Source organism: Lates calcarifer, linkage group LG4 (assembly GCF_001640805.2).
Source record: "Lates calcarifer isolate ASB-BC8 linkage group LG4, TLL_Latcal_v3, whole genome shotgun sequence".
Classification (NCBI taxonomy): domain Eukaryota; kingdom Metazoa; phylum Chordata; class Actinopteri; family Centropomidae; genus Lates; species Lates calcarifer.
The window spans coordinates 14,095,830-14,113,664 of NC_066836.1; the positions used below are offsets into that span (position 1 = coordinate 14,095,830).

General features: G+C 40.6%; 3 protein-coding genes across 32 annotated transcripts in view; 2 read left to right on the top strand and 1 right to left on the bottom strand.

Annotated features, from left to right (window-relative positions):
* The window catches only part of LOC108883530 (muscleblind-like protein 1), a 49,410-nt gene extending 40,629 nt beyond the window's left edge, over positions 1 to 8,781 (top strand). For 10 of the 30 annotated variants that reach the window (XM_051070051.1, XM_018676775.2, XM_018676777.2 and 7 more), the window contains 7 exons: positions 426 to 479; positions 1,737 to 1,890; positions 2,867 to 2,902; positions 3,710 to 3,801; positions 4,223 to 4,267; positions 5,008 to 5,079; positions 5,246 to 8,781. In XM_051070051.1, the coding sequence (XP_050926008.1) occupies positions 426 to 479; positions 1,737 to 1,890; positions 2,867 to 2,902; positions 3,710 to 3,801; positions 4,223 to 4,267; positions 5,008 to 5,064 (438 nt within the window). In that variant the 3' untranslated portion in view covers positions 5,065 to 5,079; positions 5,246 to 8,781. Of the gene's footprint in view, positions 1 to 425; positions 489 to 1,736; positions 1,891 to 2,866; positions 2,903 to 3,709; positions 3,802 to 4,222; positions 4,268 to 5,007; positions 5,080 to 5,245 lie in introns of those variants that run through there. The other 20 variants (XM_018676781.2, XM_018676787.2, XM_018676779.2 and 17 more) reach the window with 12 other exon arrangements.
* A 1,070-nt stretch (positions 8,782 to 9,851) lies between these two features.
* Positions 9,852 to 12,258, top strand: LOC108883535 (ras-related protein Rap-2b-like). Its single transcript, XM_018676819.2, has one exon. It carries the CDS (start codon positions 10,369 to 10,371, stop codon positions 10,915 to 10,917), a length of 549 nt encoding a protein of 182 aa, XP_018532335.1. The 5' UTR covers positions 9,852 to 10,368; the 3' UTR covers positions 10,918 to 12,258.
* On the bottom strand, positions 12,126 to 17,471 carry LOC108883533 (complement C1q-like protein 2). The gene is made up of 3 exons (XM_018676813.2): positions 17,170 to 17,471; positions 16,918 to 17,040; positions 12,126 to 16,463 (listed from the first exon to the last, which is right to left on the bottom strand). Exons 1-3 carry the CDS (start codon positions 17,420 to 17,422, stop codon positions 16,183 to 16,185), a joined length of 657 nt encoding a protein of 218 aa, XP_018532329.1. The 5' UTR covers positions 17,423 to 17,471; the 3' UTR covers positions 12,126 to 16,182.
* Positions 17,472 to 17,835: the final 364 nt, after the last annotated feature.

The following is a 17,835-nucleotide window of genomic DNA, read 5'->3' on the forward strand; positions in this document are numbered from 1 at the left end:
TGTAATGTGACGCTGACTATGATGTGCACAGTGAAACAGAAACTTGTGAATTGTGCTTCCATATTTTCTTTCCAATACAATTACTGAGACCCACTTCAAGTAATGATTGAATAATTTTCTCATTGCTATATTCATCTGTCTTTGTGTGACAATGACTAATGTAGATTAGTAATTACCATTGATTATTGATGATCATTTAACTGTTGAGCAGTAGAGCTAGTGTCCACACTGTGCATGCCTTAGTCCTGTTATCCCCTTGTATATTGCATTCCAATGATTTGTTTTTTTATTTGTTTTTGTTTTTTCTCACCTATACCCAAACTGCACTGCTGCCCCCATGATGCACCTCTGCTTGCTGGTTTATGTTAATGCGCTTGAACCCCATTGGCCCATTGCCATCATGTGCTCGCTGCCTGCTAATTAAGACTCAGTCGGCTGTCAAATCACTGAAGCGACCCCTCGACGCAACCTTTGACCTGGTACTATGACCTTTCACCTTTTAGCTTGGCATGTGGCTTTGTTGTAGAGCAGTGTTTTAACCAAAGATACCTAGCTATTTTTGTTGTCGTTGTCTCAGTGCAATGTCTGTTTGTTTTTGTTTGTTTTTTTTTCCTCCTGTTGATCTGTCATTATTGCCCGTGATAAAATGATTGTGGCTTTCAGGGGTTTAGATCTAATCCCAAACACCAAACAACCTTCTCCACGCAAAAACCGCCTCAAACACGAATTCAAATGCAGAATTTGTGATGAGGAGCCGCAATCAATTCATCACCTGTTGCCTATTTAACAAAAGTCAGCGAGAGCTAGGGAAGTAGAGCTTCTATAATGGTGGCATGGCTTCAGTCTTACGTCCGAGTCAGTGTTGTGGAGCAGCTCAATCAAAATGTGTGCATGTATGTGTTGCTAGTGCATGTCAGATGGATAAGGGTGGGGCTAAGAGGAACAGTCTTTATATAACCATACAGGAGTGATCCCACCATAACAGATGATTACAGTTCAAATGATAGTTCACTCCCATCATCAGATCTTGTCACAGATATTCAGACCTCAGGAATGGCTTCATGCCAAGAAAAAAAAAATCCACACACAGAGCATTTTACGGTGACACCGGAAATATATTTTAACATCTGACTCCTGTCCCTTGGCTTGAGACCATTTTTGACATTCGTCTGAGAGTGAACCATCACTTAAACATGGCTTACACAGTTTATCATGGAGCTAGCAGTGCAGCCTCCCTTTCTCTGTGCTTCCTACCTGTTCCACCTCTTGTTAGCAGCCTTATTGTTTTAATTGTTAATGCTTGCTTATGTTGCATTTAGTCAGCCTTAGGACTACAAAGTTAATAAATCCAAGTAAGCTTCCTGATAAAATAATGAATAAATGAATGCTTGTTAGCCAGTAGCTCCAGTAGGCACCATGCTCCTGCTTGTGTAGTACTTGTGTCAGACTGCTGCTTGCTTGCTACTGATGATATGATGATATTGTTGTTGTTGTACACACAAGGATGTTGTGATGCTATTCCTATGATGTCCTCTAACGTATGTACCTTTTTTGTTTTCTTTTTTGCCTCTCTCCAACACACCCTCTCTTTCTGTCTCTCTCTCTCTCTCTCTCTCACTTTCTCTCTCTCTCTCTCTCTCTGACATGCACCTCTCTCACTGTCTCTCTCTTTCTCTCTATCTCTGTGTTTTATTTATTTATTTTTCTCACTGACCTCCCTCCATCTGGCTGGGCAGGGCATCGCCCCTAGTGTCATGGCTCCCCTGCCAAAGCGGGCAGCCCTGGAGAAGGCCAACGGGGCCTCTGCCGTGTTTAACACCGGCATGCTCCAGTACCAACAGGCCCTGGCCAACATGCAGTTTCAGCAGCAGGCTGCTTTCCTCCCATCAGGTATGGCTCCAAAAGCAAACCACCGCTAAGTGCTCTGACCACCCAGAGGATGCCTGGATCAGTCTAACCTGGCTCCTGCTTGGCTGGGGTTGGGCAAAGTGGTAGATGGCAGTACAGACCAGTTCAGTTGTGGACTACTTTTCAACTTTTTCTTTTTCTTCAGATAGAGGGAAAGCACAAAGACAGTCAAAAATAAAACCTGGAGATTTGATTCTTGGCCAGTGAGGGTCAAATATGAACATCTCAAAGTGCAGTTAAAAGATAAAAATGCTTTAACAAATCTGTGCATTATTTGTGCTTTGTATGGCGCTGCATGGCCACTAGATGTTGAGAACAGAATAGAATGTCTTTCTGCCTACTAATTGCCTTAATATAACTTCACATAGCCACCTGCTCTTCCTAGTACATGCAGACTGATTGAGGCAGGCATGAACGTATGTAAGAGAAAAGGACAGGACTTTTTTTTTTTTTAACCACTTTGTTAGCTTCAAGTGTCCACAGTGTGGTCACTCATGATTTGATGAGATACCATGGCTGGGGCTTTGGCTTGGGCTGGGATGAATGGGGCTGGATGGGTTGATTAATGGTATCTTACGCCTCGATTTGGCAACAAAGAGCAGGCTGCAGAGTCTGGCTTCTGTACACATCTGCTGTTCCTCTCACTTCTGTCTAGAGTGTGTATATAATGTCTAATACTTGATAGATAACCATCATAACCACACTGTCACTCTTGATGTATTACACATTCATATGCATTACACTTCAGACAAAAGTTTAGGCTCTCATTTGATTAACAGATTTCCTTGTGATGAGTTCACCACTTCGCCTTTTCCAATCACTGATGACTGTGTCCAAGAGATATTAACCTTTTTTTCCCACCTTATCTCTCCCCTCACTCTAACGAAACCTTGTGATGGGCTGTTTTGATTTCTCTTCCCTATCCAATCCACTTCCTGTTGCACTGCATGATGGGCAGGCTCAATATTGTGCATGACACCTGCAGCCAGCGTTGGTAGGTTCCAGCTTTCCTTCTTCAGTTATCTGTAACCTCATGTCTGTGACTCACGCGTCATCCAAATCTAACCATTCAGTGAAATTTACTGTACTGTGTTCATAGCTGCTTTGTGACTTTTATATTAAGATTTCGGTGACCTGAGAGTCACTGTTTCAGTTGCGTGAAGACACTTAATGTGATGTGAAGCATAAGCAAGAGTCCACATAAGGAAAGACAAATTTATGAAGTTTAAATGTTGTATATTGCCTGTACGACAGCTGTTCATAATATCAATTTGACTGACTCTTATTGTGTTATTTTCCTCTGTGTACACTGTAAATTGCTTGACCACTCTCGTTCTCATGCTGTTCTAAACTTTGCTTTGGCTGGTCTTACCTGACACCAATTGAAAACCCCTTTTAAAAAACTGAGGGAGTTCAATTATAACCTTCCCCCTTACCTCCTCTGCCATAAAGACTCTATTCTTAATACTCATGCGACAGCACTTTTATTTATGTGTTACCTTTTAGAGAACCCTTTAAAGCTCTCATCTGGTGTTTACCACAAAAGTACAGTATTGGTCGTTCAAAGTTCTGAAAACGCACATAAATGTGGAAGTAAGACTCTGCTGTGACAGCCACGCTGTGTCACAGCAACTTCTCAGATCACAAGACCTCGTCGGCAGAGGGAAGAAAGGGAACCAGTTAAATCGAATCCCTCCCCGACTCCTTCTCTCTCCTTCTCCTTCCCTCATTTGCCTGGTGTGTATGTGGCTACACTGCTCCTCTGTGTATTTTTGCTTACATGATTTTCCCTCCAAAAAAGTTCCCATGATGCACGGTGGTACTCCAGCCACTGTGTCTGCAGCCACCACATCTGCCACAAGCGTTCCCTTCGCAACTGCCTCCACCAATCAGGTTTGCACCTTTACCGCCTCAGTCTCTCTCTCCCTCTCTCTCTCTCTCTCTCTCTCTCTCTCTCTCTCTCTCTCTCTCTCTCTCCTTCTTTATCAGTCTATCTATCTATCTATCTATCTATCTCCCTCAACTCTGTCTTTCAATGCACATGGGCGATCTGGGGATGCTTGTGTCTTACAGCGTGGGGTGGGTTGGTTAGAAGGCGGTACTCCCTCTTGTTGGCCTACACCAGAGTCCAACATGTGTACACATACCATACTGTAACAAGTTTTAAGACACTTTGTATTCATTTTAACTATAACCACCATATTCAAGTATTATACATTTCTTAGATTATCTGTCTTTCTAGAGAAACATATTGTATTGTATTTTAATGTGTGTCCTCATTGTAACCTCGATTTTTGTCCTTTCCCATTTTGAGGACTCTTCCTTATCAAAGTTGACTACCAACGAATACATGCAATTGGTATGTATGAGGTAGTTTTTTTTTCACATTTTTAAGAGCCATTCGCACAGCTTGTGCAACAGTCGCTATCTGTGCCCTTTGGTGCTTGGCTTTTTTTTTTCTCCTCCTTTTTTCGCTGCTGCTTCCAGCACGTAAAGCAAAGCTTTACCATGTTCCTTGTGTTTAAAAGCTGGACATGCCCATTTATAAAGTTAGACAAGCTCTGAAACCAGCCTGTAAGAAGATTTGTGATACTTTGAGTGCAGTTCTGTTGAAGGGATTTTGTTAGCCATTAGCTACATTGCACAATTTCATCATACCAGTGAAAAGATTTATGAAAGGTTAGAGTGAATCATCATGTTACTATTCCTGATCCAAAACCAGTTTTCTGCATTTTATTGAGGTGTGCAGGTCAACAACATGGAGGACTTAGATTTGCATGGGGGAGCCACCTCACTGACAGTTTCCCTCTGCCCCTCTCATCTCTCCCTCCCCTCCAATCCCCCTCTTCCCCTCCCTGCTGTCCAGAGGTGTCTGTTGATTCTTATTGACATGTCACATCTGAATGAATTGAGCCTGAACTGTAGCCAAATTGCTTGTTCTATCTCGCCATCTCTGTCCATTTTTCAGCAACAAGCTCATCTTAACGTGAGAGGATGTGGTTGAAATGTGTCAATCAGTGTTTGTTTTTTGTCAGCCAACGTCCGCGTTGAGTGTTTTTCCGGTGCTTCATTTGATCCTTTCCTGTTCTCTACCCCCAGATTCCAATAATATCTGCAGATCATCTGAATAGTCACAAGTACTTGACTCAAATGTAGTTCCTCTCAAGAACAGTGAGTTCCTATTTCTATCCTCACATTCTCTCTCTCAGTCATTACAAAGTTTGTTTATTTTGTGTGAATCATTTTAGAGTTTCCTTCAGTAGCAAAACTTAGACTTTTAATGAAGAAACATTAGGTTTTTTTTTTTTTTTTAAGTGAAATCCATTATGTCTTACAGATCAAATGAATGTGTGCTGGCACCGTCCAAGCCAAAAGAGTTCAGCCTTTATGTACATAACCTTCAGAATGTCAAGCAATGGGACAAGGAGGGTCTGCCATCTCTTAGCCGATCCACGACGATGGTCTCATCACACGTGTAAACATCAAAGGTGCAACACATGATCTGTGCCATCTTCCCACATATCAACGTCAAGACTAATTCGTTGTCAAACTCAACGTCCAGCCGAGAGAAGAGGATATATCTTGGTGCCGGGGTCAGCGTGTCTCCCCACCCCACCCCGGCGGGAAACGTTCACATTACACCTCTGTGTCCCAACTAAACCATAGCACTCAATTTGTTCTAATTATTATCATTACTGCACACACAGAAGGTCAAGAGCGTGGTTGCATGAGGCAACATCCAGTGCTGGTACGTTAGTAGACCAAGATCTTTCTTTCCTTTTTTATTTGTTCTGCTTTATTTTTGTTTAATTGATAGCCATATTTCATAGTTTACAAGTGAAATGCGAACATGCACCTTGAATTTGAATTGAAATCTGAAAGGCACAATGATTTTAACAGGAATTTTTTTTTTTTTTTTCGCCAAAAGAATTAGGCATGTACAGTATTGTGTTTTTACGGCTACTAGTGAAACTAGATGTTGAAATGAGGGTCTTGGACATATGAATGTTCTGGGTAAACCAACATACCTGTGTACCTTGAAAGCACAGCCAGGCTAGCTTTTCTCACCTTGTCATGTGCCATCAAGGCCATACAGCTAAAACCAGAGTGTTATCTCAGCAGTGTTATTTGTTTACCGAAGGTAAAAGTTTTGTATGGCTCTTTTTGTATTGTTTTGTTTTTTCAGAATCTCAATTGTGAGTGTTTTTTTTTTTTTTGTTTTTGTTTTTTTTACTTTAATCTAATTCATCAGTTTTAGAAGTGGGGGTTTTTGCCAATTTTTAATTTTTTCTTTTAGAATCAAAAATGGAGGGTTTTTCTAAAGTTTATCATACCTCTTTTCATAGACTAGTGTTGTTTTTGTTTATTGGGATTAAGTTGTTGTTCAAGTCCATTGACTCTAAAGCCTGGTGAAGTAGAGAGTGTAGCTTCAATTGACATTACGTTACCTTGTTCCACCTCTTTTGAAGAGGAGCGACTCTAAAACTGTGTCTCCAAGAAGCACTGTTGAGCCATGTGTTGATGGGAATTTCAAACAACAGACCCAAAGGTCTATTAGGTCATTTAAACCACATGTGCACTTGAATGATTGTCTGATCACCCTGTTTTGATTTCACATCCCACCTTAAGCGAACTTTCATTTTTGAGGAAATACAACACATTACTTGACTTTGACTTGTATTTCAGGCAAAAACACGAAGGTTCTCGATCACTTGTTATGGAAACCAAAGCACAGTTTTTTCTCTCAATCGTATTCACAAAGGGTTATCGAAGCATCTCGCAAGAGGCTTAAACAATAAGGAAACATGTTTATCATCTTTCATTCAGTTTCATGATCACTTCCTTTTCTGTTTTCACAGAGGTGTGTAGTGTGTCTTTACCGATTGTAATGTACCTAACAAAGCCTTAGATTACAATTAATGGGTCGCAGCCCAATCAAATGTACTTTCAATCACCATGCAGGTAAAGAACACCAATGATTTTATAGTTCTCTCACATGCCGCTTATGATCTTTTTTTTTTTTGTTCATTCTCTCTATGTAAAAGTAACAATTACTCTCTTAAATTTCATTGAACTTATGTGTTATGTACTACTTAAGGATTTTAATCTATTTGAGGTATGTAGTTGTAGATTTTTCTCTTTTTTTGCCTTACTATATATTACTTGACAACATTGATATAGCCGTTGTAGATTTTGAGGTAGTATGACATTCATAACTTTTTCAAACCATATAAATGATGATGTGTTGAGTCAGTTTTAAATATTCACTTCATTCATATAGCTGGATGTCTTTTTTTCAGTTGATGTTACATTATCACTTAATTTTGTTGATGAAAGACTTTTTTGATACAAGGAATGAGGTTGATTAATCTGAGTAGACAAAAAAAAAAAAAACACAAAAAACCTAATGTTTTAACCAACTTAAATTTTCCTTGTAACATGTCAAGATCATGTTTGGAAATATATTGTATTGAGATATAGATTGTCCATGTTTTAGAGTAAAAATTATTTTCTACTGTATCCATTTCAAAAAGATATGTACTTTTGTTTGAATATTTCTTAAGTTTGCCCTGAATGTCAGGCCAAAACGAGCAGTGAGATTGACGGGTGTTTGGATGTTTGGTCGATAGTGAGATTAGGAGTGAGAAAAGCAAACGACTCTTCCAGAATGGAGGAGTCCAAAATGCTGCAGATGATGAGTTCTAACCTAAGGGACGAAGGTTGACTTTTTGCACTTCTGTATATAGTCAAATGAACAGAGAAAAAAATGTGTATCATATTGAGATATTATTTTGAATAAAAAAAAATATCTATAATTATAAGGAATTTTGTTAGATTAATTTAAATTCTTAAATTAGAAGACCAGCTAAAAAATTGCTTGCAAAGAAGGGCACTAGTTTCTTGGCCAATGCATTCAGAGAAAGCTATGCGCTTTTTGTCTTATTTTATCAGTGGCTAGTATTGCCAGGGAATGTTGTAAGGGGAGTAGATATCCCCGCGTCATGCTAACTCCACCCCTCTCATAGGATGACACATCCAATGATGTCCATGTATCATTTGTTGGACTTGGTCATGCAGTATTGCAGCTCCCATGGTACAGTTGATACATAAAACTATCAAAAAATTTGTATTCTATTATAGTTTGATTTGACTGCATGTAAAAGTACAAACATGTAAACAAAAGAAACAGCGTAGTTACAGTATGTAAGGACAGATAACAGACTACAGAATACACAGTAATATGTTTTTTTTTTCTTCAAATTACACATACAGTAGATAACATCCACAGTGAGGGAGAAATAATACTTCAAAAACAAGTCATCTTACTCTTGTGTGATAAAATATTTTTCCAAGCAGATATGTTATTTAAAGAATGATAAAATATTAGCACTCATCCACCCCAGATACTTTCTCATAGCCATATAATTACAGCCGACACTGACTCACGGGAAGTTGTTCCTGCTATCATGTCTGTGCACTCAGCAGGTGAAGGCTCACCACACCAAATGCGTATTTGGCAAATTAGTCTGTGAAATGAATGTAACGGTCGCCGGTCAGCATCAGCGTGTTTTCTGACTCAAGGCTGCTGTGTAGGCGCTACAGAACCAAAGCACCATTCTCTCCAAACCAGATGTTTGGCCTCCTGGCTGGAACCGAGGTTTCTCTTCCCTGCTGGGGGCACACGTACGCTTTGACTGCTTTTTACTTGTAAGTGCAAACCATCAATTATGTATTTGCTAACAGTTGCCACACAATAATGTACTATTCTGTCTTCAGATTTGTTTATGCACATTTTATTGTTGCCATAATTGACTCTTGCTGTATGGATGAAAAAAAAATCTGAATAAAACAATATTTGATTTGCTGATGCAACAGTTATGTGGTTACTGCCTCTGGGTGTACTGGATGTGTGAGTCAAATTAACACATGCTGTTCAGTTAATGCCATAAAGCTTAAGTATTCACATGGAATTCTGCTTAATACATGGATGCTCTGTTTGTTTCTCATGATATTTTAGCCCAGTTCATACATGAAGGGGACAATCTGTTCAGTGTTGTTTCTAAAGCTCAACCTCATCAGCAGTCGTCGTCATCTTGAGGCTACAATGTCAGCGAGACTGGAGCAGCTCCTCAGAGACTGATACAAGACAGATGTGCAAGGTTAAACTGATTGTGCTCAGGGCCATTTTTCTTGAGATTGTATGCATTAACTAGGTTACGACTGATAATAAAGAAAGATTAGTTAGACAAAGCCCATATGAACTCACAGTGTGACTCCCATTTGATGACATCAGGGGTCTTTTCTGTCTTTTGGAGAAGGTGTTTACAAAGGAATGTGCTTCATCCATTTCCAGTCTGTGATTTTTTTCCAAAATATGATGCATTGTTATAGATTAAACTACACAATGGTAAATAAAATAGATAGAATTAGCTCCACCACAACAGCAAAATGCTTTGTATACATGAATGCATCAGTAATAATAAGCCAATAATATAAGATATAGTAGTACCATACTCACAGGGGTAATTTTCTGTATTTTGATACCGCTACTTGCTTCTTTGACTCAAGTAAAGGCTGTGAATACTTGATTAATTGATACATTTTGTGATAGAAAAGTTGCCTCTATGATGGAAGAGTAAAGAGTACTACCCTGACCATGTGTATGTGTGTGTGTGTGTGAGGGTCTGATAGCTGTCATATGTAAATGGCTTAATGAATTGCCTCATTAACCTACTCATAATTACAGTAATAGTGGGGCAGCTCAAGAGCCTCTTATTGAGGGCAATGACTGTGAGTGTTTTTACGTTTATGTACTATGCAGAGGGGCAGAGGTCACGCACGGCCACACAGACATGCCTACGCCTGCAGTTACCCGTCTGGTCATCTGATCTGACCGAGGCTCTGACCGAGGTTTCGGGTGACGGCTCCTTTAAGAAAGCGGAACTGAGTCTCGGAGTTTTTTTGACGCGCTGAGGATGTGGGCAGGAAACGCCATGCGAGAGAGGCGAGGAGAGAAGCGATCACGCTTCTTCCCAGCGCCGTTGCACAATACAGTGCCGCGATCGGAGAGAGAAATGCGCGTGAATCGGCCGCGCTAAATGTCCAGGAGCGGTCATTCTCCTCGGATCCGTGCTCCGCGGCCGTCGTCGCAGTGCAGGCTCTAGGAGGATCTGACCGGGGCGTGGGATTTGACTCCGATCCGAGCGAGAGGGGCAGCCTTCCACCCCCCCACCCCCTCCGCTTCCACCACCTCCCCAAGCCTGCTCGGTTTTGAAAACATCGGGGCTGGTCAGCGGGTGGGAGAGAGGGAGACACACACACACACACACACACACACACACAGAGCTAGAGAGAGGAGGCTTCGTCGTGGAAAAAGGAGGTGTCTGCCTTTTCTTCTCCCCCCTCCTCCTCCACCTCCACCACCACCGCCGCGGCCGCCGCTGCTGCTGCTGCTGAGCCATGAGGGAATACAAAGTGGTTGTTTTGGGGTCGGGTGGAGTCGGCAAATCCGCCCTGACGGTCCAGTTCGTGACGGGCTCCTTCATCGAGAAGTACGACCCGACGATAGAGGATTTCTACAGGAAGGAGATCGAGGTGGACTCGTCCCCGTCCGTCCTGGAGATCCTGGACACGGCGGGGACCGAGCAGTTCGCCTCCATGCGAGACCTGTATATCAAGAACGGCCAAGGCTTTATTTTGGTCTACAGCCTGGTCAACCAGCAGAGCTTCCAGGACATCAAGCCCATGAGGGACCAGATCATACGGGTGAAGAGGTACGAGAGGGTGCCCATGATCCTGGTGGGAAACAAGGTGGACCTGGAGGGGGAGAGAGAGGTGTCTTCCGGGGAAGGCAAGGCGCTGGCCCAGGACTGGAACTGCCCGTTCATGGAAACTTCAGCCAAAAATAAAGGATCGGTCGACGAACTGTTTGCAGAAATAGTCAGACAGATGAACTACTCAACTGTCCCCAGTGGTGGCGACAAGTGCTGTTCATGTGTCCTGCTCTAAAAAAAAAAAAACAAATAACAAGAAAAAAAAAAACTCCATACAGAAACAGTGTATCCGGGCTGAATTTGAGCTTCTAACTTGTCTTGCAGGCTTTTTTTTTTTTTGCAAAAGTATTCTCTCCTCACACTGTTGTCTTATTGTTGCACACAAACAAAAATCGACGACGACAACAATCGATTATGTATAATAGTCTGGAAAAGTGTTTACATGACAAAGTACTTGAATGTTTTGGGATTTTTTTTATAGCTTTGTATATGACACTTCTCTGGAAATGTGCCTCAATGGGAATGTCTTATTGTGAAACCTAAGAGACACGTGTTTTCTGGTTATTCTTTTTTTTACTTGTACGTGGGTTTTGTTTTTTTGTTTTGTTTTTTTTTTTTAATTTGTTGAGTTATACTGTTACATCTTCTGGGCTGGGTCCATCTGTCTTGGAGATTGCTGGTTGTGGTGGTGGTGGTCTGGGGGGGTTATTATGCCAGGCAGAGATGGGGACCGGTTGCTTTTAGGGCCTTTTTAGGGGTGGGGTGGGGGTGGGGGTGGGCTGAACGGAGGCCTGAAAGTATTTTTTAAAGAAAACTTATCAATCACCACTCAAGCCTTGCACAGGTTTACTCAAATCCAATCTCAACCTTGCTCCGAAAGGTCAAGTGCGATCCAAGAGGCGCAGACCCACCCACTGAGATACTGTATTTGAAGCTGTGGACTGTGGTGGAGTTGTGTAATGCCTACATGGGTTTCTTTGTTTGTTTGTTTGTTTGTTTTCACCCCTTCTCTTCTCTGGTCTGGTGAAAGTGGATTTATCGTGGAACTTGCACTTAGCTGACGGTGTCCCTCCTCAGTGTGCACAAACGAGGACCTTAGTGCATTGCTGTCGCTGCATGGGGGAAACGCCGTGACCCCATGTCAAGTGCCTTCCTAAGAAAACTCCTGTGACTGTGCCAACTGATGAGCCCTTCTTCCTCTGCAGTGCGTCTTGATGGCAATCAGAACTTTTTTGCAGTTTTCGGTATACTCTCTCTCTGGTTTCGTTTTTGGTGTCAAAAAGTAAAGAAGCGCCTCCTCCCTGTTTTTACTGTCAGGAAGCTAAACTTGTAACAGACCTGCTGTTTTCAGGGTCAGATTCAGGCCGTTTCTCGAGGTACTTATTCCAACAAGAATATTTTGGTTCAGTGAATGGCAAGCCATGTCTGTCTGTATTATCTAGATTATTATTATTTTTTCTCTTCTAAAAATGTGACATTTTTGACTTACCGTAATTGTAATTCTCCCTTTGGACAAATCTTCTGCCATCCACCTGTCAGTTTGAAAGACTTGTAATACAAAATGCATTTTACGTAACACTGTGTGCTGTGATTGTCTCTGCTGGTAACATAAAGTGTATACATTTTACTTTAGGGGTACTTTAAATTCAGTTTCAGTGTTGTAGTCAACCAATAGAAAATTAATCAGAAAGATAAGATTGATAATCAATCATTTAAGTAATTTATGAAACAACATTTTAAACATTTTCTAGTTCCAGCTTCACCAGTGTGAGGATTTGCTGCTTCTGTCCTGTTTTAAATCAGAGTTTTGAGGACGCCACCCTGGGCTCTGGGAAGTTGTGTTGCACATTTTTCAATGACTAATCAATTAATCCAAAAAAAAGCCAATGAAAATAATAATAAGTTGCAGATCTTAAGATTTCATTCTTCTGTTTTCCTTGTGTCAGACACATGTAGCTTTTCTTGGTATTTATATATTGTGGCACTAGATGCCATATTTGACACTTGTTTACAAAAATGAAGAGTTTTGAATGTTTATTGTTCACATGAGGCTGAATAGCCTTCAATATCTAGTTAGTATTGGTATAAAGTAAGTGATCGCAGCCATCGTGGCCCGGCCGAATAAAAAACTTCTCAGTCCAGTTGTTTGGTTAGTGGGTAGGGTTTCCAGTAAGTGTGTTTAGCTGGGGAGAGCTGTTTCCCCTCTTTCTCGCCGCATGTTTTCTAGGCTGCAGAGTGGAGCACAGAGAGGGCTTTTTGTGTCTGCAGCCAAGTTCAATCAGCCATACATACTGTAGGCTGGTATTTGGTAAGCTGCTCCTCAGACTGGCCAATGAGCTTCTGCTTCTGTCCCTCTTACCACAGAGATTCAAGGTCAGATTACCAAATTTAATCTTAAGGACATGCTCACACTATTCAAGTCCCAGGTAAAGACAGCGAGGCTGGCGATGCCCACTTTGTTTTCATTATCAGTATCTGCAGTAGCACGGCTATCCAAGCTACAACTCTAAAAACATTGCAGTAATTCCTAACTCATAGACCTTTCTATCTGGTTGGAAAATGTTTTACCTTTAATGATAAGTATGGATCATGTGAGGCTCATTATAACATTCACTATTAGGGGTCAGACATTTGCTTGTCATCAAAAAACCCAATATTTTCATACAGTCTCTACAGATTGAGATTCTAAGAAATGAAACACAGCACAAAACACGTAAGGCGGATGTGTCAAACTGATGAAGCTAATGATCTTTGATCCTAGAAAGTGGTTGAATGTGTTCACTCTGCTTCACTGGTGTAAAATACTACCTAACACAACAGATAGAATGAGCAACAGCAGGCCTGCTGTCACATCCTGCCTATCAGTGGAAAATAACCAAATACATTCTCTCAAATATTGTACTTCTGTACAGTTCTGAGCTACTTCTACTTACATGTTACAATAGTTTATACTTCTACTCCTCCTACATTTATATGACAGACTGATTCTAATTTCACATTATGAATAACATTAAATTTATACAAATATGTGTAGCAGAACCTTGTTTTATCCTCTTTCCTACCCCAATGAACATTTCAAAACCACTCAGATTTGTTATGTGAAACACTGGTGGGTGACCAAACTACCTAACTGTATATGAAATAGTTGAAACTAGCTCCACCGGGACCATTTACAACCCTAAAATGCTGCTTACGAATTGTTGCATCATTATTGACCACAAGAGTTGTACATACACATATCCAAAATATCCTGATGAAGTAATGTTGTCGGTCTGCAGGACTGTATTAACATTAAAAAAACATTGTATAATATATAATGAATTACAATAATATTCCAAATACAGTTTTCCCTAAATCCCTGAGGTGGAGGTTTGCCTGAAAACTGACATCCTCTTCTGCTTACAGCAATATTACACAAACTCTACTGTTTCACAAGTCGCCTGGCATAGCACTGGCATAGCATAGTAATACACGTAAGCTAAGAAACAATTTTATATTCAGTTTATCATCTGTATCATTTAACCTGTTTAGCATAAAGCGTCTACGCCTATAATCTGTGCTACATCAGCATTTCTTTGCATGCAAATCTGTCAACCACAGCTCACTGATACGTTGGGCTTTTTTAGTGTATGGGGAAAAGGAAGGGTGGATGATAGGGCGCTTCCTGTGTTGTGGTAACTTCACTTCAGATCTATGAAATGTTGAAACAGACACACAGTTCCTCTTGAGCATGTAGAAATAAATTGTTTGCGTTGTCACAGCCTGTCCTTCCTCAGGTGCCCATGACACAGGACGTGACCTCAGTGCTGTACTGCTCCGAGGCCTTTTCTTTTTCTCAACCTGAGCCAAACCTCGTGTACTTTAGGAAATAATGTCAAAGTAAGGATGGAGCACTTGATAGAAAAATGAGGCACAGAGTGGGAGGAGGATGAATAGATTTCACTTGTGTGGCTTTGCATGCAGTGACTCCATGTGATCTGGTTTGAGCAAAGAAGCCAGCAGGATCATATGACTGTAATATACAGTAGTTGTTATGAGCTGCTACGAGCTGTTTGGACAGACAGCCTGAGAAAGAAATGGTAACAGTCAAAGAGGTCATCTGATGGCCCTAAAAGACACCTCAGACACCTCCTCCTAAAACGCTTTCATGGCTATATTATTGTTAAAACAGTGAAACACATGGACTCAAACCACTGTGGCAAATGACAACACACACACACAGTCTGACCTCAGCAGTGAAAATAGGTTTAGCCAGTGACAAAATGTAGACACAAGAAAGTTGTCTTTCAACTTATGCCCTATTTGTAGCTAAAGCTTGACCAAGATTTTGCAACAGTAGCGTCTGTAACCGCAGAGGAAAGAGGATGTAGTTGTGTATGGACAAAACTGTTTCTCAGAAATGTACATTTAAATAGCATTCTGTTTATTAAAATACATAAAAATACATGATGGTTCAACTTTGTTCACTGAAAATGAACCAAAATGAAAGCTCTGTAAAGTTGCATTCTTGTAAATTTACAATGATACTGAAACAACTTCTCTGTTTTAGTCACAGTGATGCAGCAGAGCCAAGGGCTTTTTCTGGTAAACATATGGACGGTCAAGCATGATCATGTGCTTCCCTGTCACGAATATTATCTCTGTGTCTTAACTTTAAAGGAATAGGTCAACACTTTTGGAAAAACTCTTCCACACTGTCTTTTAGAAGAAAGGTTTGAAGATACCACACTCATGTCTGTGCACATATTTGCCTTTTTGCGCTATTACCAGTTTTTGGACTTTGACATGACAGTGGTGTCAATCTTTTGATCTAACTCTGGGCCTTGACAAGACGGTGAATAAGTGTAAGCACTATTTATAAATGTATGGAAGTTCAGAACTGCCGGTATTAAAATAAATTCATTTTTAGTTGAAAAATGATAATTTGTGCAATCTTTATATAACAAAACTTAAATAGAAAAAAATCTATTTAAATTTTTTTTTCAACAAACATTTGTCAGTGTATCTGAAATACAAACTCACTGTGACTAAAATAACAATGAATTTGGATTTTAATTGACTTTCATTTCCAAATGGGAAAATAATAATGAACTTTAAAAAGAAAAATGCTAACTGGGGTTTTGCATTTGACTTACAGTTATGAAATGGTGTAGCTCATATCAAATGAAAGGCAAAGGATTTTTTTTTTTTTTTTAATGATTGCACCTTTGTTTGAGCTGGAGTAATAGTACCTTTATTAATAAGCATGCATTATTGCATTATTGCATTATTTTGAATATTTACGTTGAAAATGCCTCAGCTGCTATCATCTACAATTTTCAGTAACTGCCCCCCTGAAATATGTATGTCTACATCCTATCTCTCTTTCTCTCACATCAATTTGAGTCTCCATTTTTAAATTGTAACATTACCACCACCAGCAACAGTAATATAGTGAGTACTTACTACTCTGCTTCTCTTTAAAGCTCTCCCTCTTTGGCTTATCTGACTTTCATTTCATTTACAGGGGGAATAACAAATGGCCAATGAAGGTGCTGTGGTTATTAGCATTATCAAAAATCCAGGTGTTTGCCCGGAGTCTCATGTACACCTGGTCTCCCACTTTAAGTTGTAGAGTTATGCCATTGGTCGCTGTCTCATAGCGGCTTCCTGCTGGATGATTGTACACAGTAACCATCTGCGCTCCATTCTTCATCAGTCGCAGCCCCATCGGTTTAGATGATATATTGTGACCAGAAAAGCTGAAGTAGTAGACTCCTTTGACTGGAGCAGTGAAAATACCTGAGGATGATCAACAGAGAGAGTTATATCTTACACTACTTCATACTATTTTACAGTACAGCAGCTGCTGTGCTTTTCATCTTATCCACAGTCAAATGAATCCATCCATTATCTGTACCGCTTATCCGCTCAGCCCGGGGGACTGGAGCCTATCCCAGCTGTCACTGGGCAAGAGACGGGGTACACCCTGTATGGATCGCCAGTCCATCGTAGGGCCAACGCATATAGACAAACAACCATTCACACTCCCACCTACGGGCAATTTAGAGTTACCAATTAACCTAATGCGCATGTCTTTGGACAGTGGGAAGAAGCCGGAATACCCAGAGAGAACCCAGACAGGGAGAACATGCAAACTCCACACAGAAAAGCCCCAGGCCTGAACCGGGGCTCAAACCCAGAATCCAGAATGAATTCATATATCTATAAACATTTATCATTACTGTAAGTTTACCTGTTGAGGGGTTGTATGCGCCTGTGTTTGAGTAGACATTCTTGTAGGTCAGTGTGATCTCAGTATTGAAGGGTCCAATATTTCCAACATTGCCGATGGATGCTCCAAATGCCACCTTGTTACCTTGTAAGGCAACATGAAGACAGGGGGTATATTATAATGTTTGTTGTGTTCAAAGACAACTCAACGTGAATGAAAGTGATACCTACACAAAGACAGAATAAAAACCTATGTCTTACTGTGTGCTCTTACCTTGGGCCTCTATCCTCAGATTCTGTAGCTGTTTCTCAGTGTTTTGCAGTTTGGCCTCCAATTCTCTTAAGGTCCAAACAAGTTGATTATAGTTTTTCTGGCTCTCTGTCATGTCACCAGCACAGGGACAAGCTGGCTGAATGCTGGCACTCTCAGTCTTATTCATGTCTTCTGCTTGTTGATCCAGCTGCAGAACCTCAGCCACAGACAGATAGAAGAGGGATAGACCCAACACAGCCACTGAAGTCTTCATCTTTTAATTATTTCTGTTCATCTACCTCAACTCTTCCCACTATGCCTTTATATACCACCCAAAGAAGGAAATATCCTTGAATTTATGAGAAAGGTTGTTTGCTTCTTTTTCTGATAAACCAGAACAAACAGATTCTTATTAGTGGTATGATAAGAAACTGGCCAAAGGTTTCTTTGGTTACAGTTTTATCACCTCAGCTTTCATGAAATGACTTGGACCAACAATCAACTGTCAGCCAAAGCTGCAAAGACAGTACCCACATTCACCCAACATCTTATCTCTATACATTCTTCTGTACAATAGACCTCCACCATTATCCAAAAATGACATTACAGCTGATGGATATATCATTAGTTTTAGTCACAAACCAAAGTATCAGACAAATAAAAATGTTGACCTAATGATGCCACTAG

Bases quoted from the DNA above. Each gene is read 5' to 3' on its own strand.
- LOC108883535 (XM_018676819.2), top strand. From the start codon at position 10,369: ATGAGGGAATACAAAGTGGTTGTTTTGGGGTCGGGTGGAGTCGGCAAA.
- LOC108883533 (XM_018676813.2), bottom strand. From the start codon at position 17,422: ATGAAGACTTCAGTGGCTGTGTTGGGTCTATCCCTCTTCTATCTGTCT. The intron at 17,041-17,169 runs GTAAGAGCACAC...TTGCCTTACAAG, and splicing joins TCTGAGGATAGAGGCCCAAG to GTAACAAGGTGGCATTTGGA. The intron at 16,464-16,917 runs GTAAACTTACAG...GATCATCCTCAG, and splicing joins CGCATACAACCCCTCAACAG to GTATTTTCACTGCTCCAGTC.